We start from the raw sequence: 24392 nt of genomic DNA, 5'->3' as shown, positions 1-24392 counted from the left end.
ATTACGGCCAAAGAAGCAGCCAATCAGCTTCGAACTGCCACGAATTGAGAAAGACGCAGAGTCTTTCCCAATTTCCTTTTACACTCACTGGAAGTTTGTAGCAAAAACAGGTTTCCTTAGTCATAACTTGGTCTGTACATTGCTGAAAGAGAAATATATAGCAATAACAGCCAGCTGAGGAAGGTCCTGGTGTAGAAACTTGCAACAGATCTAGAAGCTATTGAAGGCACCAACCTGGCCACATAGGAAAGTTGGCAAACCAGGATCTTTGGGCCAACCTGGAGCCATCGAAATCACCAGTATCCCCTGAGATCAGAATCGCTTGACAACTCAAGGGAACATTCAAGACAGGAAAAAAAAATCCCACCGGGCTGAACATCCACAGAACAGTCATGGTGTCCACTACAAAAGTGGTCAGATCCCTGAACTTGGCACAAAACCAAGGCCTTGCAGTTGTAGCGAGAGTACATGCAGACCCCACCATTAGATCAATTGGGAGAAAACCTCCAGTTGAAGAGACCACTCCTCTAGCAGGATCACATTTATATTTAGAAAGTTCACTTCTCAATCGTCTATTCATGGTGTGAACACGGCTGATATTGGCATATTAGTGGCATGAACACCTCCACCGAAGGCAATATTCGAGCCTCTTCTGTCATCACTATGGCTCTCCAGGTCCCCCCAATGGTTGACCTATGCCATTGCAGTTGCACTGGATCTGGACAGGTAGCCACAAAAATCAACTGGGATCCTTGTAGTTTAAAGTAAATGGCTTGAAGCACAAAAATGTTGACGGGAAGGGCAGTCTCATGCACAGACAAAAGCTGGTACTTGTTTTTCAACGTACGGCACCGTAATGAAATCGTATCGCATCGCATCGGATTCGGTACGCGATGATGTACGATGGCATACGATGCTATCCGATCCGATTTCATTTTAAATCGGATCGCATCGCATGCGGTGACGCGATCAACCCCGATTTTTACATTGGAATCAATGTTAAATGGTCCCTGAGACCCGATTTTACATTGATTTCAATGTAATAACCCCGCAAACCCACGATTTGTATAGGAAACCCCCCCCCTGATGGTTTAAAATGCGCCTCTATTGTTAACGCCACCCCAGTATTGACGTCAACCCGAAGCGTGGCGAGCGAGGGGCTGCGGTACGCGTCCTCCGACTTTTTCATACCCCCACTATCCACGTCTGCGTGGAGTTGAGAATAGAATAGTGTGGCGAGCGCAGCGAGCCACCGAGCCCGAAGCGTGGCGAGCGCAGCGAGCCCCGCGAGGGGACGCGGATACCTGTGAAGCCCGCGAGGGGACACGGATACCTGTGAAGTATCCGCGTCCCCTCGCGGGGCTCGCTGCGCTCGCCACGCTTCGGGCTCGGTGGCTCGCTGCGCTCGCCACACTATTCTATTCTCAACTCCACGCCGACGTGGATAGTGGGGGTATGAAAAAGTCGGAGGACGCGTACCGCCGCCGCTCGCCACGCTTCGGGTTGACGTCAATACTGGGGTGGCGTTAACAATGGAGGCGCATTTTAAACCATCAGGGGGGGGTTTCCTATATATCCTATGGGCCAACCATAAAAGCGGGAAAGAAATCGGATCGCATCGCATCGTTCAATATCGTGTATGTGCATTTGTGGTATCCGATGCGATGCGATCCAATTTTTATACGGAGAATAGCATGGTGCGCAATTAACGTAGCGGGCGCCCAGATAGGAAACAAGTACCCAAAAGCTCCTACAGGGGGCAAGTTCACTGCCCCTCGACCAAGAAGGCTGGTATCCATGGTCACAATAAAACAGGATGGAGACCTGACCATACTTCATATACATACTTTTAAATCAACAAACACAGATACTGACACATGCACAGTGAAACGCCGAGCAGCTGAAACTCAAGGTGATCCTTGGAACCTTTCCAACCCATCAGAATTTCCTACTGAATCAATGGGGAATGGAACTGGATGGCCACAACCCAGCAGAATCTCCCACTGACCCAGTACCCCAGTAACGGAACCCGGGGTACTGGGTGGCCTATCTTGTCCAGCAACTGTACACATAAAAATGCAGACGGGTGTTCCAAAACCAGAACTCTCTAGACCAATGCCTCAAGGGAAGAGTTTTTGTCCATTTGAAAGAACACTCACCAGAGAATGGTACTGAAAATCAAGCCCAGAAAAAAAAACCCCAAGCATTGACAAAGCGCTAGATAGGACTCCTTGTTCATAATCCAACCAAACTCTTACAACATAGAAGGTTTTTTTTTTTTTACAGAAGAGATGATTCTGCTTTCATAAGGAGATCTCCAAGTAGCGTACAATTGTTATACATGCCTTGTAGAAAGAGGACATTAACGATCATGTCATGACATTATTAAAAAGTCACAAAACTGTGGCGAGACTGAATATCCGAGCCCAATAGTGGACTTGTAAACCTTAGGAGCGCGTGTTGCCTTCCCAGATAGGGATTTGTGCTTATACTACTTTGATGTCTATAGAAGCCTCATGTCAGAGATCACTGCCCTCAAGGATTCCATTTGAAACCGATCCACCCACCCACCATTGGTTTTGAAGGCCTTAAGGTTGAGAATGGGTCTAAATGACAAATCCGGCTGTTGGAAAAGAAACACATTGTAAAACAATGAAGGTAAAAGAAGATTTGAACTCAAAGAGTCTGCCTGCCAGGATGCAACCACAAAGTTTGTCTGGCAGAGATGGTTGTCGCTGAGACTCTGTAAGCCACCTGTGCCAGTAATACAAATGTACTACACAGCATCTCAGAGTTGTTCTGATGAATCTAGCAGATCCACCTTAGAAGGATCTGTTGGAATTCCAGAGAAAAGCTGGTCTGACCAATGCTCCATGGCTCTAACCACCCATGCCATAACCTATATGGGCCAAATGGACACCCCTGTGCCCATAAAAATAGAGCAGAGGTACTCTTCAACTTTTTTATCTAATTGGTCCCTAAAGGACACTGTCCCTGAAACATAGCAAAGCTGCCATGCAAACAACACAGCTGTAATGCAGATAACACTGTAAAACAAATCGCACAATAATGTGTACACACGGCTGCAATTATGTATGAAATCGCTGGCAAAATGGTCGCTCAGTGACCATATTGCCAGTGATTTCATGTTCAGCCAGCGATAAATGGCTGGGTGCGCGCTCCCGCGGCCAGCCCTTCATGGTCGCTGGTCGCAGGAGCTTGCACCTCCGATTCTTGCTAAAAATCCCTGGTCGCTGGTGCACAAAGCACTGTGCACCAGCTACCAGCGATATCTAGCCTCCAGCGCCGGACAGGACCCGCCCACACGCCGCGTCATAGTGTGTCACACGGCCCCCCCTGCTTCCTCCTCCGTCCCTGCCCGCGCATACAGCACAGAAGCTGCTGCGCAAATCTCCCCCCCACTGTGCCAGCACCCACACCTCCTGCGTGCCCCACAGCCGCACTAGCCAGTAAGTGCATAGGCTGTCTTTAGAGGGCATTGGTGTTGGGCAGCATGATTATGTTCATGCTGCCCATTGATGGTGATTTGCACCATCGGTGGGCAGCATGAGCATTACCATGCTGCCCCACACCAATAGTATGTGGGCTCAATATAAATGAAGAGGGCATTGGTGTCGGGGTGGCAGGGGCCGCACGGCCGTCTTGTGCCCCCACACTCCTGGCAGGAGCGGGGCACTAGCGGCTGCTGCTGCTAGATTATCCTGCCCCTACAAAGATGACCCCTGCTACATCTGTATATACACCATATACACTTTTATTCCCTTCCAGAAGAACTTCCCACAACCCATGTCAATCATAAATGAATTTAAATAGAGGGTAAAAAAAATCTAGTCAAAATTGCTAGCAATATGAGAAATATATTGCTGAGATATATTGCAAGTACACTGAGCAATATATTACTCAGCAATATATTGCAAGCAATATATTGCTAGCAATATATCTCTCCCGTGTGTACACAGCAGGGACAAATATGCTGTTGTGCTTAGTATTCCAGAGAGAGGGCTGCGGAGAAGAGAAGCTAGTGTCCCCAATACTGCAAGAGGAACCCAGAGGAATGGCATCCTTTTTCCTGGAAGCCAGTCAATAAGCTGGACTGCTCCACTGCAGGGGGAATGCAGGCACCCAGTTGGTTTCTCCCCTGCCAATCTCTGTGACCATTCAAAACTTTCCCTCCAGGGCAACTGCATGGTATAATCCATTTCTCGGCAGCATGATACAGAGAGCAGGGGAGTCGCAGGGAAAACCAAGCAAGATGGCAGCTGCCATCACTGGCCAACTCGGCCACCTCTACCTTATAAAAGGGTAATAGTGCTGCAGGGACAGTACACATCACAGGCTACAAGAAATAACGTTTGCAAATAAACAAAAAACTAAGCCAGAAGCATAGGCAGCTGTAATTATGCAGCTTCCATACACCGATGACATGGGTTCTAGAAGGGAGGATCTATTCTCTTAATTTCTATTAGTCTAATAGCTGCTGTCTCCTACTTTTCCTTCAAACAACCCCTGGTCCAGTGTCCCCTGATTGGAGAAACAAGTGAACTTCTGATTTGAACTGGACCTGTAAAATCTGACTTTCTTATTGGGTCAGTGAAACACAGCAACACAAATGTACGAAACAACTCACAGGAATTCAATCGCTAGCAACAGTGATTATCCAGAAAACAAGCAACAAATAGGCCTGGGATTGTAATTCATGCAGGAGAGTCTAATCAATGGTGACTGCTAGAAGAGGGAACTAGAGAACGGGTATTTTCCTGTTAGCTTATTGTTGGTAAATGGCCTGTTGTAGATAGATGACATAGCTACAAAACGGTTACACAGAGCCCTGTTATTTGAGGCAATTGTACAACTGTGTGCGACTGAGTCAGAATCTGTGTGATAATGGCTCTAATGTGAATATATGCAGCTTTCCTCAAGGCCAATTCTGTTGTGCTTAATCTGTGACTTTGTATATATTATATACAGTAGGTTTTAGTGCAGTTGAGTCGCAGCCTAGAGCAGTGGTGTCACAAGGTGGTACATGCCATACTGGTTGAGACAGCCATGAAGTGACAACAAAATGCCAGTTCCTGACTGATTCTGCAATCTGTATCATAGGCAAAATTTACATAACTAAGCTGTCCACTATTCCACCCCCATATCATTTTACCCCTGCCCATTATATAGCAACATAGTGACGCATTGGGCAGTTAGAGAGCAGAAACTCAGCAGCAACAGCCTCCCTCACAAGGTCTAGACAGGGTATGATCCGAGGTGGATGCAGCCACTGAGCACCAGTAGTCTCTGCTCTCCCTGCCTGATGTGCCAATGCATTGCTACATTACAGACACCCCTATAGTGCAGGAGGGAAGTGTTACAGATGGGAAGGGAATCATCTTTATCACCAACCACCCCCTGGATCCACCATTGCTTCTATCTGGCAGTAGCCACACGTGCTTTTTCCGACCACCAACTTTTATTGTTATCCCGCTATTGAATGTATCAGTTTTTCCCCATACCCCTTAGATTGCAAGCTCATATTGGCAAGCTCTACCTTCTGCTGCATATTTGTCAACCATCCCATAATCAGTGGGACAGTCCCGCTTTTTGTACACTTTCCTGCTATGCCACCATGCCCCTCAGTGTCCTGCAGGCAGGGGGGTGAGGCCAAGTGGGTAAGCACTCAACCACCAGCAGACCAGAGTCCTGGATACTGAATAGATGCCATGCCAATGTGAACAGCATCTAAACAGTGGAGGGAGGGTTAAGATGTTGGCAGCCCAGCTGCTTTAGGAATGGAGCACACAGGTCCTCAAGTCCATTTGTTGGGAGGTATTTGTAATAATATATGTCATTAAGTCGCAATCCCCTCCATGTACAGTGCTGTGTAACATGTCTTCACTTTATAAATAAAGATATCATATTTCATTTAAAAAAAAAAAAGATCTATAAACTTTGGTCCATTTTGGTTCATTATGCAACTATCTGTGTGATACCCGAGATAGGAATAAATAATCCATATGCTACTTTATAGCTGTATTAAAGTCTCATAATAATAATAATAATAATCATAATAAAACAATGCACTGGGCTCTCTTGATAAAATGTATCCTATAGCCCAATTGCGTTGGGACTGAAAGAGGAAATATAAAATCTCTGTGTGACATTTCCAGCACATTCCCAGTCACCAGTGAGTAGACTCCCGCAAGAGCTTATCTACAGTATGAGCACACGCATTCCTTGCACTGCAGGAAGAAGAGGAACTCTACCTGCCATTGATATCATTATGAATCTGAAAAAAAAGAAAATACAGAAATATTAAACATCAAACATACACTCTGCAGAATTCTTTTTAAAAGTGTATATATATGAAAAGTCTTTTTTATTTTTTATCAAATTTGTTGACACATTACACGATAAATACAACCAAATAACATACATGAGGATCATCATGCAAGAACAATTGAATAGCATTCCTTTCATACAAATATTTCGCTACTTGTTTCCTAACTGGGCGCCCACGATCTCCATCGCGGGCGTCGCGGGGTAAAGAAATCGCGGGGATCGCGGGCATCGCGGCCAGTACATTAACGGCCGCGACGCGATGCCCGCGATCCCCGCGATTTCCCATAGGGTTCAATGTTAAATTTAGTGCTGCCCGCGATTTTACATTCAATGCTTCAATGGCCGCGATTTGGCCATAGGAATCAATGTTAAATGGGCCTTTTCATACCCCCACTATCCATGTCACCATGGAGTTGAAAATAGAATAGTGTGGCGAGCGCAGCGAGCCCCGCGAGGGGACGCGGATACCTTCACAGGTAAACGCAGCCCATCGCGGACTTCACAGGTGTCCGCGTCGCCCCGCGGGGCTCGCTGCGCTCGCCACACTATTCTATTCTCAACTCCATGCTGACATGGATAGTGGGGGTATGAAAAGGCTCATTTAACATTAATTCCTATGGCCAAATCGCGGCCATTGAAGCATTGAATGCAAAATCGCGGCGAGCACTCAATTTAACATTGAACCCTATGGGAAATCGCGGGGATCGCGGGCATCGCGTCGCGACCGTTAATGTACTGGCCGCGATGCCCGCGATCCCCGCGATGGGCGCCCAGATAGGAAACAAGTACCAAAATTTCAACCATAACGCATCTAATGACTGTCATTTAGGATTTGAGATGGAATTTAAGGGTATTTATGAATCAGAAAGGTGGGACATTTCTAAGTACTGTTACATTGTACAATCACTGGACAGTGGCCCTTATTCTGGTTAACTCGATCAGGCGTGAATTCACACCCTTGCGAGTCACTCTAACCCCGGCTTGTGGATGAATGTTTTGCATGAACATCCATTTGCATGCCAGTGGGAACCTCCCCCATCTTTCGATGGTCGCCGACCATCGAATGATGTAGAAAGCGCACGCATATATAAGGGTGGTCCAGACCATCCGTACATATGAGCAAAGAAATGCAGGGAATTGGGCGGGCAGCTGACATCAGGTTGTCAGCTGCCTGCCCCCTGCACATGTGTCACGAACGCATTAGCATGTGTACGCCCAGAGTCTTCATGGGAACGCCCATGAAATGCTAGGCGTGCACATATGCTAATGGCTTAGCCCCTGCTTGAATGAGCACCAGGATGCACTACTATATGCATCACCTTAGGGATTCGATACATCCTGCCACCTGTCAGTACATACATAACTTTTCTGATAACAGCTGTCCTTTAAAATAGAAGGACTTATGGGTTCCATGACTCAGTGAATTTCTTCACATGCGCAGAATGATGTTTGCGCCACAGGAGATACTGGGAGACATCTGACTGAAGCCCTCTAAGATGGAAAAGTGAATTGCCTTCTACTGTGCAACATCATCAAAAGATGGAATTGCCCACCGAGTCCAAGCTCCTGAATGTATCACATTCTACAGCTAGATGGATATGGGAATGTGGCCAAAACTCACAAAATGTGTTTTCATATTCAGATTTAGAACACCCCTCTGTAAAACATGTGCTCAGTAACAGGGGGCCTTATTCTGGTTTGGTCGGTGCAACGTACGTACGTTCCGTTTCACCGTACGTTTCCCGTACGCGGACGGTGAGCGTAAGTCCGCCCACAAAACATCCGCATACGGACGGTCACAAACACCGACAATGGGGAGTGGCGTACACTTGAGCGTACGCCACCGTATACGGACGGGTCTCCTCTTAGACACCGTTAACTACTGTATACGGACGGGTCTTGTCCGTTTTCACACCGACATCTTCCGTATATCTGAGCGTGCGCCACAGTGCATGGACGGGTCTTGCCTTTTTTCAATGGAAAACTCAGCGTGTGTCACCGATCGTGAGAATGAGCGTACGTCCGTGCACGGTGGCATACCCTTCACATATATGGCACTGAAAATCTTGCCTTTCAACTATAATTAAGACAATTAATTAATTATTCTAACTGTTATTCAATAATTGTTTTCTATTAACTCAATTGTGTACCTTAATAAACACCCTAATAAAAACAACATTTTAACCCTCATTACATGTATATTTATTATGTTCTAATGTTGCATTTTAATCACTATCTGTGTGTCCCCACATTGGTTTTACTTTTAAATAAAGTTAAGTTGGTGTTACAGTGAAAAAGTTGACACATGTCGACTTCTGTGTATTGAGTGTCCTGCTTTTTAATGTTTACAAAAACACTTTCTGAATGGGTGTAGATGGTTATAAAATAACTACCCGGACATATATAACCAGGTATTAGAATGAATCTTACCTAAAATTAAAACAACCTTTACATGTAGAGAAGTGTAGAAAGATAAGGTTCCAATGTGTTTGAGGTCTGTGTGTGGCTTGCAGGTAGTGAAATCATGGTTTTCACTTAATAGGCTGCAGCATTGCTTATTACATTCAGGTGTAGTAATCAGCGTTAATTAGAAGACCCAGGCGTCCGCTCTCATACGGTATCTCTAGGGGTGGTCTGGAGCTATCTTTGGCGTCCGCCTGTTTTTGGCCCAAAATGCACGGTGCGTTCGCCGATCGAGCGGTTGTAGCACCATACATTTTTGGTGCACACCCCCGTGTACGCCCATGTTTACGGCCAGTTTTCTCATTATTCCGGCCGCTCCCCTTAAAACGCCCCCATGCCGCCCACAATGACCGTACTCTTGCGGACAGGTTTTTTCGCACGGAGAGACCCGTCCGTGAGCGGTGTGAGGTCGCTGCACCTGCGCATTGCGAAAGCTACGCATGCGCAGTTGAAAAACCCGATCCGCCCGTATACGGTCCCACCGTACCAAGCAGAATAAGGCCCAGTGTGTAACTTGCACTTGGAGACCCCTTCTAGAGGAACCTTGGGGTGTGTAAATCAATTACAATAATCCTGTGTTACACTTTCTGGGACTTGATAGCCCGATTTTGCAAGGGAATTCAGCCCTGTGCTTAGCCTGACACTGGTGCACATTAGGGTTTGGAGACCTCCAGGCTGAGGGTCTCACTATTCTAGCATATTTTTATTTTACTTTTCTCTTAACTTGTTACATTTTCATTTAAACAGTATTCACCATCATTACTGCTATATAATCCCACCCTGCAGCCATTAATGAGGCTCATTACATCAGTATGATAGTAGTAAAATGTATACCATTATTTAGTGAATGGTGTGTTGTTAAAGTGGGTAAGAGCCTTGACTTCTCCATAAATTGGGGTTTACCGCTGCTAGTTTTACTCAATTTATTTATATTATATTCAATATGGGGCAAATTCAATCTTGGCCGCAATTTCCGACAAGGGAAATAGCGGCCATCACATTTTCAATGCTGCCGTTTCTGACAGCATTGAAGGTGGATTACGATAAAACAGATCTTTAAAACAAGTCGGATCTGTGTTTTCGGAAATGGACGTGGATTGTCAAATTCACAGCCGTTTTTTCGACAATCCGCGGCCACTTTTTGACACTCGTCAGGAATTCCGACTGTTGAGTATCTGTTGAGCGAGTGAAAATGGACCGGGATTCCGACTGTTGGGACGTTCCAACAGTCGGAATCCTGGATTGAATACCGCCCAAAATCTCATTGTGATTTATAACCTGTTACTTGGTAAGGATTACAGCTCCAAGTGCATTTGCCATGGTCAGATTAGGATGAATATAATACAGGTTGAGTATCCCTTATCCGGGAATATAATAAGGGAATATTCCGGTTTTTGGAATAATTTTTTTTTAGCAATACTTACCTGCCCCTGGTGGGTCCCCGATGGTCCCTCGGCGTCCATGGAGTCCTCCGGCGTCCACGGCAGGCCCGTCTCCGGCGTTTCCAGCGGTCCCAGGAGTGCTTTGCGCAAGTTCCCAGGCGCGCCGGTGACGTCACCGGCACGCGCGCTCACTCGCGCAAAGCACTCCTGGGACTGCGGGGCTAAGAACACTCGGTTCCTGTCCGAAATACGACTCCGTCCGAATTAAACTAGAATAAGGGCCATAGTTCTGTGTAGTATAATGTAATAAATGTATAATTCATGTGCACAATTTGGAGGTGGGGGCCTCCAGGCAGTGGGGCCCACCGGTGGTTTCCCCTGTGTCCCTGTGGGCCAGGCCGACACTGGTCACAGAGGAGACAAATCTATGGGCTTTACTGAATGAGTGTAACAACAAAGCAAAGTGGTGCCAGCTGCGGATAGACTCTATTTATGTCTAAATTAGTTTGTTCTCATTTTGTATTAAAGATAATGTTTATAAGACATAAAGCAGTAAAATTAGAAAACAATTGATATGAAAATATAGACAGTCGGTTGGACTTACATTCAGAAACGCAACAGAATCCAGCTCATCCACCTCCTTGGCTGCTTTCTCCAGGCTTTCCTTTGCTGAATCCACATTCTGCTGAAAACTAACCATCTGATCATACAAGAAGTCCATCTTCATCTTCTTCACCTCCTCAAAGCTCTCCTTCTTCTCCTTATGTCGGGCCACCACTTTTTCAACCATCTTGTCATTCTCCTCTACCAAACGTTTCTCTGCTTCTGCACAATTTTTCTACAACAGACATAATATAAAACTAGAATTACTTATACCAGGGCCGGATTAAGGCCTGTGGGTGCCCTGGACAACAAACTTGTGGGGGCCATTAGCAATGAAAGTTAGATAAGTTACACACAGTGCCAGGTAGAGCTCCTTTGACACATTGCACCAGGATTACGCCCATTGCATATTATGCCACACACAGTAATGGCCATTACATATTATGCCACTCACATAATGCCCATTACATATATTTTACCACACAGCATAATGCCCATTACATATGATACCACACACCATAATGCCCATTACATATGATTCCACACAGCGTAATACCCATTAAATATGATACAAAAATTGCTCGATGCCTGGGGTTACATGCTCATTGCCATGGGTTAATCTTTGTTGTCAGGGGGTTATATGCCATTACCAGGGGGTTACATGCTCATTGCCAGGGATTACTTACTTGTTGCCAGGGGGAGTAACATGCTCATTGCAAAGGGGAGTTACAGGCTCATAGCCAGGGGGAGTTACATGCTCAGTGCCAGGTGAGTTACATGCTCAGTGCCAGGGTGAGTTACATGCTCATAGCCAGAGGGAGTTACATGCTCAGTGCCAGGGGGAGTTAGATGCTTGTGTCCACAGGGGATTGGATGTGGGCATGACCGTGGGCAGGCGGGCGGCTGGGTGTAAGTGTAGAGGTAGAGGTGGGACCCACTGTGATCAACCTGGATGGGCCTGCAGGTGGCAGCCAGGACTGCATTATTTGCCTGCTGTCACCGGCTGCCTGCACGCCTGTCCAGGTTAATCACAGCAGGTGCTGCGGGTCAATGAGCAGGGGGTTGCCAAACATTAGGGGCTGCCCCAAATGTGTGGCGGGCCCAGTACAGTATAAAGTATAATCTGGCCGTGATATATACTGTGGTTGTAGATGACATAAGAGAACATATGAAAGAAAATGGCTCTTTGGCAGGCTTACTAAATTCAGTGATTAATGTGGAGTTGGACAAAATTAAGTAGAAGTCTGATGAGGCTAAAAAATATTGATAGAAAAATAGTAGAAGGATACTTACTTCAACATCATTAAACAGCGCCTCTACGCGGGTAACAAAGTCCTCTGTTTTCAAGGAGCTCTCCTGCAGCTTTCCTAATAGAGCTTCCAAATCCCTCTGTAAACAAACAATTACTGTATTTACTACAACAGGAAGAATCAAATATTTGACTGTAATTGGAAGTGCAAACCAAATTAAGAGTAGCACAATGTTGTATACACAATAAAAGAAAGTATCCCGACATTCGAGAACCCGACGGTCAGTATACAGACATCGGAATTCTGACTGATCAAATGCCCAACAGTCAGGATCCCGACAAACAGGGGCTATTCTCCCCATGGGGTCCACAACCCCCATGAGGGAGAATTGAACCTGTGGTGAGCGCAGTGAGCCACCGAGCCTGCAAGGGGCTTCTTTGTGCTCCGAGTTCCAGCGGTCAGGGTTCCAATGTCTGTATACTGACCGTTGGAATCCTGACTGTCGTAACCATACCACACCTGAGGATTTGACTATAAGACTTTTTGGATCTACCCAACTACGGTTCGTAGCCACTTGGAACACTCTTCAATAATACGCTATACCATACAAGGTTGTATGGCTTAAAGCAATAATTGATATGTTGGTCTAATTAAAAAAGCATGAAAAAAGCATAACCCACAAGAGTCCTTTTACTATCATAATACTGGAATAAGCCTTATCCTCCTAGAAATATCATATATTTTGACGTTTATAATGTGTTTTAACCTGATTTCATAGCTTGATTATGTTCTAGCCGGTAACACCAGAAATATGGGGTCCAGTGCTACTGTTGAACCTCTCCTTAACTATGACAAAATCAGGAACCTTTTCTGGGCCAACATTTTACCAGTAAATAAGAGCAAAATGTGTAAGGACTCTGTAATGATACAGTGGCATGGTGGTTAGTATTGCTGCATTATGGCAGTTCTGATACCCCACATACTAAGCCCCTGATGGTGCACTTAACGTTGAGTAAGTACAACCTCTGCAGGAGCGCTATTGAATGGGATCAGATTCTACTTCTAATTTATTTAGCACCTTCTAGAAGATGATAGATCAAATCTGATTGGTTGTTTTAGACCACATCCCATCTTCAATAGAACACCCATCTTCGTCAATTCACCCCATAGTTCCCAGCACTTAATGTTGACTCTATGAGTTAATGTGTGATTGCTATGGGTTTACCATGTGGGTAAAATGCATAATCATTGATTAGCATCAGACATAAAACCCAGATCTCTACCCGTGTAGTAGACACCACAGCTAATTGAATCTGCCCCTCAGTGTAGTGTGGCCTATCTGTGTGAAGTTTTTATATACTACATGTTTGGGTGCGTTTCCCCCAGGTGCCTAGGTTTGCCCAAAAATAACTGGCTCCAATAAGGCAGGGACTGATGTAAGGATTACACAGAACAACTCAAAACAATTAAAATGTCTGCCTTACCCTCTGTAATAATGCAATAGGAGAAGGTTATGGTACAAGGGGTCCACAACCAAAAGGTCAACAGTGACTAGGTCATGGACAAGGTCAACAGGCACAAAAAGTCAAGGTCAACATGAGTTTTTTTTATGACAATTTGTAGATTTTGGCACATGGACCCCAAATGAGTGTATCCAGTCCCCGAGCAGGACTCACTTCACTCCCCATATATGGGGCAAGAGCACTTTACCATTACCAATCGCAGTTCCATAAATAATAAAGTATGGAAAAGTGCAAAAAAAGAAACCATTTAAAAAAAAAAAACCTAATGTTGACCTTTTCATGTGTCAACCTTTTGACCATGTCGAAGATTATATGTACAATGGTTAACTCCTCCTAACGATAATAATTTCTCCAATTGTGTGTCGCTCTCTTGATATATAGTTTGCTATTTGGGAGCAGCCATTAGTCCTACTTGATTAATATTAATTGTCCCTATCCAAGGGTGATTTTGTAATATCTGCGCCCAATTGGCTCTCTTAGCCTAGGTTTGTTTTGACCATGTCATCTACATGCATGTCAACCATATAGAGTTGAGATATTGACTGCCATCCTAGACACTGTCTACGTATTGACCGGATACCATGGAGGAAACAAACTATATACTGTAGATAGAAGAACACAGATAAATATGAAATCTTCAAGAATCTACATGTTTTCCCACCGATGTGCCAAACACATTATACAATTCTTTAGGAAATTGGAGGATAATGGATGACTAATGTGAGACTTTGTACTGGACTGCACGGAGAAAGATGCTGCCCAGACAGATAGAGAAAACCTCCCAGGCTACTTTGCAAGAGAATTGAGAATGGACCGCTAACCGCAAATCTAAATTCCAACCCATTGAAGAGTTTTTGCCATTTGTGTACTTGTGAGTAGGTCTGAAGATTCCACTAATTTGTGACTCGGACAGGTTGGAGGTGGTCATCGATGACGTCACAGACCACCCTAAAAATAATGCCTGGGTGCAACTATGTTTTTTTTTCTACACACACCCAGAAAATCTCAGGTTTCCTCCCCCAAATGCCAGCTTTCTGCCAGTCAAGCTCCAGTCATATTGCATTTACAACCCATGCGCAACAGCTAAATATTAAGTGCATCTAAAGATAAGTACACAGATTATTTTTTAAAACAATATTCAGGCCTTATATTATTATCATCCCCCTCTGTCATCCGCAGCTCAATCTGCGAATATCGTCAACAACTATACTGGATGTTGACACTGTACCATATCTCTGAAGACATCTTTTGTGAAAGGTTTCAGTTTTCATAAAATATATAGTTTATCCGGGAGTTCCAGAGAGCTCATGGGAAATCATGAGCTACATCATATTGTTTGCATGTGGTCTAGTGTGCACCCAGCTTTAGAGAGACTTGGTTGGATGTACACACATTGGGCCTCATTCAGACCTGATCGCATGGCTGCTTTTTTGCACTGGCCAGGGATCAGGTAAATGCTGTCCCACCAGAGTGAAATCCCACCTCGCGCATCAGTGTGTGTATGCCATGCAAATAGATGCATTTGACTACCAAAGACTTCGCAGCCGTGCGAATATTTCCAAAACCATTCGTAAGCCGCTTAACATGAAATGATTTTCCAATTGGTCATCACTATTCGCAGGCTCTGAGTAGCCGTGGACTTACTCGGTGGCTACGGAGACATAATCCTGATTGAGGCCAGAGCTGACATCCCTAAAACGGTTGGGCATGCCTATGTTTTTTCTGGCATGCCTGCGTTTTTTTTCAACACGCACATGAAACAGCCGGTTACAACCCCCAAATGCCAGATTCCTGTCAATCACCTTGGGAACAGCTAACAATCAGCAGGATTCCTTAACTGGATGGCGACATGCAGGTGTATTGCGGCCCAGATGCATGCATGAAATCGGCCATTTTGCGAAATCACACAGCAGTGATCGGGTCAGAATTAGGCCCATTGATTTATACAGAGGTACATCTTACACTACAGTCATCCTGCATCAGTATGAGCCTTTCATCACTGTTCTGTAAATTTGCAACCTTCTGCCATTATCCAACTCTCAGATTAATGTATCCATTCCCTCCCTGACACCAATCACTACCTAAACACACAAGTGGACAGATCCCTGGTCACTAGCAATACATACAAATGGAAAGAGCCCTGGTCACTAGCCTAGATACACAAGCACACAGGTAAACCAGCACACACCTCTACTGCTGCTGCGAACATCCTGTTTTGGCTCTGAGACATGGTTCACATGGATTACCAGCAGATGAAATTTGAATCTAGTAGTATGGTCAGATTAAAGTTTAACATACTTTAAAAACAAGATTCCCATATGACGTTCAATGTGGATAAATGCACGGTTATGCATCTCAGAAGACATAACCAGAACCTAAACGGAGTGGCATTGGGTAAATCAGAAATGGGAAAAGGATCTAGGACTTCAAATAGACAACTGGGGTGGACAGTTTCCCGACAGTCATTACCCCGACGTCGGGATCCAGACAGTCAAAACCCTGACACTCGGGCTCCCGACGACCACTGGCTATTCTCCCCCGCAAGGGGCTTTGTTGTGCTCGCCCCCCTGTCTGAGTCCGGCCAGTCAGGATTTGGTGTGGACATCACTCACACCAAATTTTCATTGTTCAATGAAGAAAGATTATAATTGGGCAGTGGATGAACAGAAGGAAAATGCTATAGAATTGTTCTTTTTGACTGGCTGCCTATTCTGGTGGGATGTTGACATCTAACAATTTTCTGGCATACTATCTAATACTAACACTCATTAGATGGACAATATGTGGCTAATAAGGATTGTCATCGCTAACTGCATTGAAATGTTTTTGCTATTACATATTTTTACATGTGTATACATTTTACATGTGTATACTGCTGTATTTTTGTATTTTAGTATTAAATGTATAGATATATTCTTATACTATATTGTTTTATGCACGTTTGATTTATCCCTTCAAGGGAGACAGTGGACCAATTTTTGGTCTGTTATACTTACAGAAGGTTACGAAGGCTACGAAGCATATTTATTTTCTGAGACTGCCTAATTTAAAAAATTTACAGGGACAGGGTCATTTTTCTATTTATCTTCTTTGTACATAAAGTATCATTCGTAGGACTTAATAAACAACAAATATCATGTTATATGAATTCTAACATCTAAATATTTCACCAAATCATTTATTTGGCTAATAGAACATTAATTATCTATAGATGAATATGAATCTATGAAAATCTTACCGTGAGTAAATTCACTGCATTGTCTAAGGTTGTCACATCGTGGTTCTTGTGGTCTCCAAAAATCTTATCGATAGCTACTATAGGAATTTTACAAGTGTTACAATATGTGTCAACCTGGGAGTTGTCTTCTTCTTGGGGATGTTCTGATACCTCAGCTGTATTTGGTATATGTTCTATAATCTCAAAGCCAGCTTCTTCGTGTCCCTGTGGGAATTCATGCACAGCATCCAAAAACAACTCGCTCCCATGTTCCAAGGAGTCTTGATCTTCAAAAGTTAATTCCTTCACGAAGATGTCATCTTCTTCAAGGTCATCTTGAGAAACAATGACATAATCTAAAGACTCAGCAATTTCCTCATCATCACCAAGACATTCTTGTTCTACTATAACAGGCCTTTCTTCTGGTGGTAATTTCTTTCTATCATTTACCAAGTCAGCTTTATCATCTGTCTTGGCTTTCTGTTTGTATTGCAATGCATTTTCTTTTTGTTCATAGTCAGAAACTTTAACATTAGTTTTTTGCTTATTGTCCAGGGTTTCTTCCACAGCATAATCAACATTTTGCCTACTGCCTAAACTTTCCTGGGACAAAACTGTTGTATTAGTCTCATCAAGCAAGGTAGCAGTGTCCTTAGTTTGGGATTTCTCTGACCAATCTATCTTTGAGAAAACCGTTGGGCTTTTTTCTTCTTTGTTTGTTGTAGACTTTAGATGTTCTTTATCAAAATAGGACTCATCTGGCAGATCTTCATAACTCAAATATTGTTCCTCTTCACTGTCCTCCTGACTGTAGAAGTCGTCTTCTTCTTCTTCTGGTTGGCCAGCCCCTTCAGGAATATCATCCTTAAGATTAAATTTTTCAAAATAGATTCCTGTCCCATCATCATCAGAAATTCTACTATGGAAAGTGGCTACAGAAGTGGTGCTCTCTGCATCTGAGTTATCGTGCCCTTCTCTAGTTTTAGATCCTCTTGCTTCTTCATAAAGGTCAGAGTAAAGAAAAGACAAGGCAGGAGGTTCTTCTAAAAGTTCTGGGTTTATTGGGTAAGAAGTGGGGAAAAAATATGATTTGGCCAATACACCCTCTTCCGCACTAAATAAGGACACTCCATTTGTCTTCACTCCTTTACCTTGCTGTTCCATCTCTTCCTCTGTGATAGATTTATCAGAAGATCGATGTAAAATGATGCCATCTTCACTCTCAGATACACCATAGAATGATTCATCTAAAGACTGTAGCAAGTAGGAGTCATCAAAGGACACGTCACCTTCAACAGAAAGAGGTTGATGCTGTACTGTAACATGGCCTATGTCAAGTTCTTGAGTTGATTTTTTAAAATCTAGATCGATAGGTATCTTGGTGTCAATTAAAGTAAATTTTTCAAAGTAATCTATTTCATTAGAAGCTTTTTCTGGATTTGCATTTTGTATATTTTCAGAATTTCTAGTCTTCACGTCCTCATCAGATGTCTCATTATCTTTCTCATCAGGTTCCTCATAATTATTTGGTAAAACCTCGTCGTCATTACACAGCGGTTTAGGAATGAGCATTGGGTTTTCCTCCAAGTACTCCAACCTATCTAGCATGACATTACTAGCTTCTTGGTCAATGGAAGATATAAGATCTGGAGCCATGATGTTCAATATTTCTGACCCATCGGAAACAATACTGAACACGTTTGATTCTGTGGTGGGAGGGGCATTTACATTATTTTGTGCCAACGCATCTTTTGATGGGTTACACAATTTAGCTATGTTTTCTAAAACACTGCTTAAATCTAAAAGGACATAAGGTGGATAGCTGTCAATATCGTGCTTACTTGATGTAATCACAGTTGGATTTTCGGCTAATGATTGTGGGATGCGTCCCTTATATTTTGAATATGTCATGGTCTTTAGCTCTGGGGGTTGTTTTTTAACTGGTTTGATCCTTTGATTTTCTGGTACAGTATCTGATGGGCGAGAGGATAAACCAGCACGGTCACTTTTCAGAATGTTGCTGATTGCTGCTTCAGGTGCAGGTTCTGGAAGATAAAACATTAATAATGATAAGTGACTACCTTATTAGCCAAGACACATAAACAGGATCAGCTGTGCTCATTACAACAGCATATCCGGTACTTGTGTAGTTTCACGGCGCCCGATATATTGGATATGATATTGGCCGATATATCGATACGATCCGAAGCGATTTTTGACCTGTTCATAACCTCACTATCCACTACGCATGGAGTTAATTTTATACAGTGTGGCGAGCGCAGTAATCCGCATCCGCACGCCGCGCTTCGGGCTCGGTGGCTCGCCACACTATATAGAATCAACTCCATGCGTAGTGGATAGTGGGGTTATGAACAGTTAAAAATCGCATCGGATCTCATCGATATATCGGCCAATATCACATCCGATATATCGGGCGCCGTGAAACTACACAAGTACTGCATACCCTGCTATGAATACTAGCAACTTATAAACAGGTGACTTTAAGAAGATTATGATATGTTAATGGAATAGTACTTGGCAGGTTGTGCTGGGAATATTTCAAATCTGTCTGAAACACTTGTGACTATATCGATGCTCTAGACCGCCAACAACTGTATCCTAGGTTGCCAATTGTGCCGCTTCCTGTCTCGTTTGTTTGCGTTTTTTCCTCTAAATTGACCATTTTATACACCAGCCACATATGAGAAACTCCTGATAGATGCTAATCGCCAACAGGGCTTCCTTTATGTTATGTAATTGAGTCCTTTAGATTAATGCTTATGGTACTTTATAGCCTACTTCCTGCTTTTTGTTTAACAGGAAGTGGGTGTATCCCTATTAAGCCTAGTGATCCCATAAAAGCCGACCACTGACACCATACATGTACACTCCCTGGTGCTGCCTGTCTCGTTTGTGACACATCTTGTCTTGACAAAGATCCCTGTGGCGGATCGAAACGTCGACATACATGATGATTGATTAAACCATCTATTTCAACTTGCTCTGAATTTGTTTTTGGTGAGTGCCTGCTTCCAACAAACAAAAGTATATTTGGGATTCCGATTCCCTTAAAGTGGAGCACCCCCTGTTGTCCTGTGACTTACCTGTGTGCGGATCCTCCTACCAGTATATATGGGGACTTTGCCTGTTTTGGATATCTCCTTGTTCCAGCACCTATATTACCCTTACTAGGGTTGTGAAGAAAATTAAAGCACGGATTTCCTTTTGAACTGGGACTCTGCATGCATCCAGGAGTGTGCAAAGCTGCATCACATCTACGTGGTAATTAGCTTTTTTAATATTTTTCTTGCCTTTTTCAGCACTGTCTATTAGTAGATTTTTTCTAGAGTGTCCAATTTTTGAGGTGAATTGCTCAGTGTGTACTCAGTCCTCGGTGTCCCATCAATTTTTGCCTTTTAAAAAGAAGATTTTTTGTCTATACAAGATTTATTGTTTACATGTTTAATAGTTTGCTCTGGCTCATATAGTTGTGCATGTATATCTTGTTTGGCTACATTGTGTTTTTGGATTTGAGTTGATTATGTCACAGCCTCCAATCTCTATGCTTGATGATGCGACTCTTGATAGAGCCCAGAATTTACTGATCTCCTTGACGGATGACGAGGCCGAGAAGGTCTTATTCCATCATTCTGAATTTTCATCCTTACCGGATGATAAGGCGATTGACCTATACCATAAGCTTCTCAAGCTTAGAAAGAGAGAGGTTGATTTGACACTTCATGGTCAGTTTTTGTCTGATTACTATAGGAATAAAAGAATTCCGAGAGGTTTTCGAGTGAGCAACACACCCACTATCGGGCGTGGTAACCTTGCCTTCTGCACCCGATGGTGTGGTGTGTTGAACAAATGCTCACTTGATCTCCTCCTTTTGGTAATCGAGGAGGTTGGCATAGAATTGACTAAAATTAAGAGTGAAATTGCTGTCCTCAATTCAGCCTCTGCGCCAGTTTTGGCTGGTGATTCCAGCACAAATTGGCTTGAGAAACTTGGTGAACAAATTAGCACCTACCAGAACGACCTCATAACATTTAAAAAGAAAAAACTAGAGGTTGTTAATCAGGACTATACCAACCATCAGGTATACAGGTGGCTGAAGGGTGAAACTCGGAAATTCCAGAATAGGGGTGACACCCGTCCATTCAGATCCCGACCTAATCTCTCATATCACAGCTCTTCCCAATCTAATTCGGAGGGTGAAGGGAGACCACCTAGAGACTTTGCCTCATCGGCATCGTCATCTTCATCTTTTTTAGGAAGGGTCACACGCAAATTCCCGGATCCCTCGCACCGCCCAACAAATACCCCACGAGGAGGGGCGGCAGGGGGAAGAAGAAGAGGAGGAAAGGGAAAATAGGTGAATTGGTGTTTAATATCTCCAGCCAGGAGCTGACAGAGGCTGAACTTGAAGTCCTTAGTTTGGGGTTCTCTTTTGTCCCGACGGTTAGACCAAATAAATTTGATTGGTCTGTGGATAATTTTAAATTTGGTCGCAAGTTGCGCCTCCGGGAGTTTTTTGGACCCCAGACTAAGGAAATGTCAGAGGTCAACAAATTTAAGAAGAACAGCACGTTTGACCCTGGCTCAGCGAATCCTAGCATTCGCACGTTCACGCGGCTTGTTGAGCAGGAGATGTCCAATCACCATTTATTGCCACATTATGACAACCTTTCCGCACCACAGCGCTCAGCCCTGCGTAGCCTGATGGGAAACAGACAACTTGTTTTTCGTCAGGCTGACAAAGGTGGGGGAGTTGTTGTGCAGGATTGGATGGCATACGATGCCGAAATTCGGCGACAGCTTGCAGACTCCGATACTTATGAAAAACTTAATACCAACCCGATGTATAATATCAAAAAATTGGTTGATGTTGTTCTGCTTCGTGGTCTGCAGGCTAACTTGATTGATAAGGATACTTTGACCTATCTACAGGTGGATCATCCAGTCTGTCCGTATATTTATACGTTACCTAAGATCCACAAAAGACTGGATGATCCACCTGGCCGTCCGATTATATCGGCGGTGGGTTCCGTGCTGCAACCGTTAGCCACCTATATTGACAGTTTTTTACAGGTGTATGTTCAAAATATGTGGAGTTATGTAAGGGACACCTCCGATTTTCTCGAGAAAGTCCTAACCTTGGGTGGTATTCCTGATTCTGCCTTTTTTGTGACTATGGATGTCACCTCATTGTATACAATGATCCCCCATCAGGGTGGTCTGGATGCATTGAGGGCTAATCTACAAAAGGGTCTCCATAGCGGTCCACCATCAGAATTTCTATTAGAATTAGCGGAGATAGTTTTACGTCAGAATCACTTTTTCTACATGAAAGAATATTTCCTACAACGATCGGGGACCGCTATGGGGTCAGCCCTAGCCCCCTCATATGCAAATTTGTATATGCACCAATATGAGAATACACAGATTATGCCTTTATTTTCTAAAAAGATTTTGAGTTTTAAAAGATTTATTGACGACATTTTTTTGATTTGGGTGGGCACCGAGAAGGAGTTCACTGAGATGATAGATCACCTGAATATGCTGGACACCACCATCCGTTTTACATTTAACATCTCTGTTACCGAGATTAATTTCTTGGATGTTACTTTGTTTAAGAAAGATGGACAGATCGGATTTACATTATATCGTAAGGATACAGATCGTAACTCCCTGCTATACGCAACAAGCCACCATCCGTGTCCCCTGAAGGAAAGTCTCCCTATTTCCCAATTCATACGTGTTCTTCGGAACAATTCGTCTGACTTAACGGCACAGGTACAAATTGAGGAGATAGGCTCGCGGTTCCTCGAAAGAGGTTACCAACAGACAACCATCAACAGATGCCTTTATAAAGCACGCAACAGGCACCATAAAGAGCAGTTGAATCCTCCAAAAAGATCTGGTCAGGATCGCATGATCTTTGCGTCCACATTCAATACAGCATCAGACGACATGGGTAAAGCCATTAAGAAATACTGGCCGATTGTGGCCACAGATACACGAATGGGCCATATAAGCAAAATACCGCCTATGCAGTCATTTCGGCGTGGACCAAACCTGAAGCAGATGCTTATGAGGCCACAAGTACAGCCGATCACCGGTACAGCCACTTGGTTATCAACACAACGCCTCGGGTGTGTTCGTTGTGCGGATTGCACCACTTGCCGATCGATGCTGATTGGACAAACATTCCCGCACCCCCATACTGGGAAGAAAATAAAGATACGGCACAGGCTGTCGTGCACCGCATCCTTCGTCATATATATTCTTATCTGTCCATGTGGACTATATTACGTGGGATTAACCACAAGGTGCTTCAGGGAACGTATGGCGAATCATCGTTTGTCCATTCGCCAGGCCCTGGAGACGAAAAAATCGGATAAACCGGTGGCAAAACATTTCTTATCACATGGACACTCGGTGGCCAGCCTACGATGTATGCTCATCGACTACATACCACCTCCATTGCGTGGTGGTGACCGAGCAAAGAAATTGCACCAGCGTGAGGCTCGGTGGATTTATGATCTGGGGACAGTAGCCCCGAGGGGCCTTAATGAATACATTTCTTACAATATTTTCTTGTAAAAAATCTTTTCTATTTTTCTAGACAGTGCTGATACTTTTTTACTTTTTTCATTTACTTTTTTCATTTACTTTTTTCATTTATTTTTTATTTTTTGTCGTCATTTTTCTAACGTGCAGACTCTCTTTTTGTTAGTCTGTCAGTTTTTTCATGTTTTTATATGCATATTTTTGAAGTTGCTTAGATATCATGTGATGTGATGTATCGGGTAGTGTGTTATGGTCGGTTTGTTTATGGTCACTTAATGCATTAATTATAACTGATTAGCGATCACATCCAATATTTAACTATCAATTTAACTTGGTTGATTGGCTAGGTATCAGGAGTGATAAGTAGCGCGTTTTGATATAACATTAAATTTTATTATCAGGCAATGTTTCATTTATGCGCTAGCATTGATAAAGGTTTATTTGTTCCCCTCTTCCGGGTTTGCGTGCGTTCCATCTTGGTGGAGCGCACGCTACTTCCTGATTGTAGTTATTACTCACTTAGCAACATCCGGCTGTTTCGTCTCAGCCGTATACCCGGAAGTTCATGCGTTCCACGGCGGTGGAACGCATGCCGCTTCCTGTCTCGTTTGTTTGCGTTTTTTCCTCTAAATTGACCATTTTATACGCCAGCCACATATGAGAAACTCCTGATAGATGCTAATCGCCAACAGGGCTTCCTTTATGTTATGTAATTGAGTCCTTTAGATTAATGCTTATGGTACTTTATAGCCTACTTCCTGCTTTTTGTTTAACAGGAAGTGGGTGTATCCCTATTAAGCCTAGTGATCCCATAAAAGCCGACCACTGACACCATACATGTACACTCCCTGGTGCTGCCTGTCTCGTTTGTGACACATCTTGTCTTGACAAAGATCCCTGTGGCGGATCGAAACGTCGACATACATGATGATTGATTAAACCATCTATTTCAACTTGCTCTGAATTTGTTTTTGGTGAGTGCCTGCTTCCAACAAACAAAAGTATATATATATATATATATATTTGTTCAAAA

The 24392-nt window shown here is 43.6% G+C and overlaps 1 protein-coding gene across 1 annotated transcript in view; it reads right to left on the bottom strand.

Moving 5' to 3' along the window:
- The window catches only part of CMYA5 (cardiomyopathy associated 5), a 71312-nt gene that overhangs the window by 30376 nt on the left and 16544 nt on the right, over positions 1–24392 (bottom strand). The window contains exons 3-6 of the mRNA XM_083151626.1: positions 16808–18831; positions 12090–12185; positions 10798–11031; positions 6273–6295 (exon numbers count right to left, since the gene is read on the bottom strand). Of these exons, the coding sequence (XP_083007752.1) occupies positions 6273–6295; positions 10798–11031; positions 12090–12185; positions 16808–18831 (2377 nt within the window). The remainder of the gene's footprint in view (positions 1–6272; positions 6296–10797; positions 11032–12089; positions 12186–16807; positions 18832–24392) is intronic.

This window comes from Crinia signifera, chromosome 1 (assembly GCF_055691185.1).
Source record: "Crinia signifera chromosome 1, ASM5569118v1, whole genome shotgun sequence".
Lineage (NCBI taxonomy): Eukaryota > Metazoa > Chordata > Amphibia > Anura > Myobatrachidae > Crinia > Crinia signifera.
Note: the sequence above shows the minus strand (reverse complement) of the source record. Positions and strands in the feature narration are given on the sequence as shown.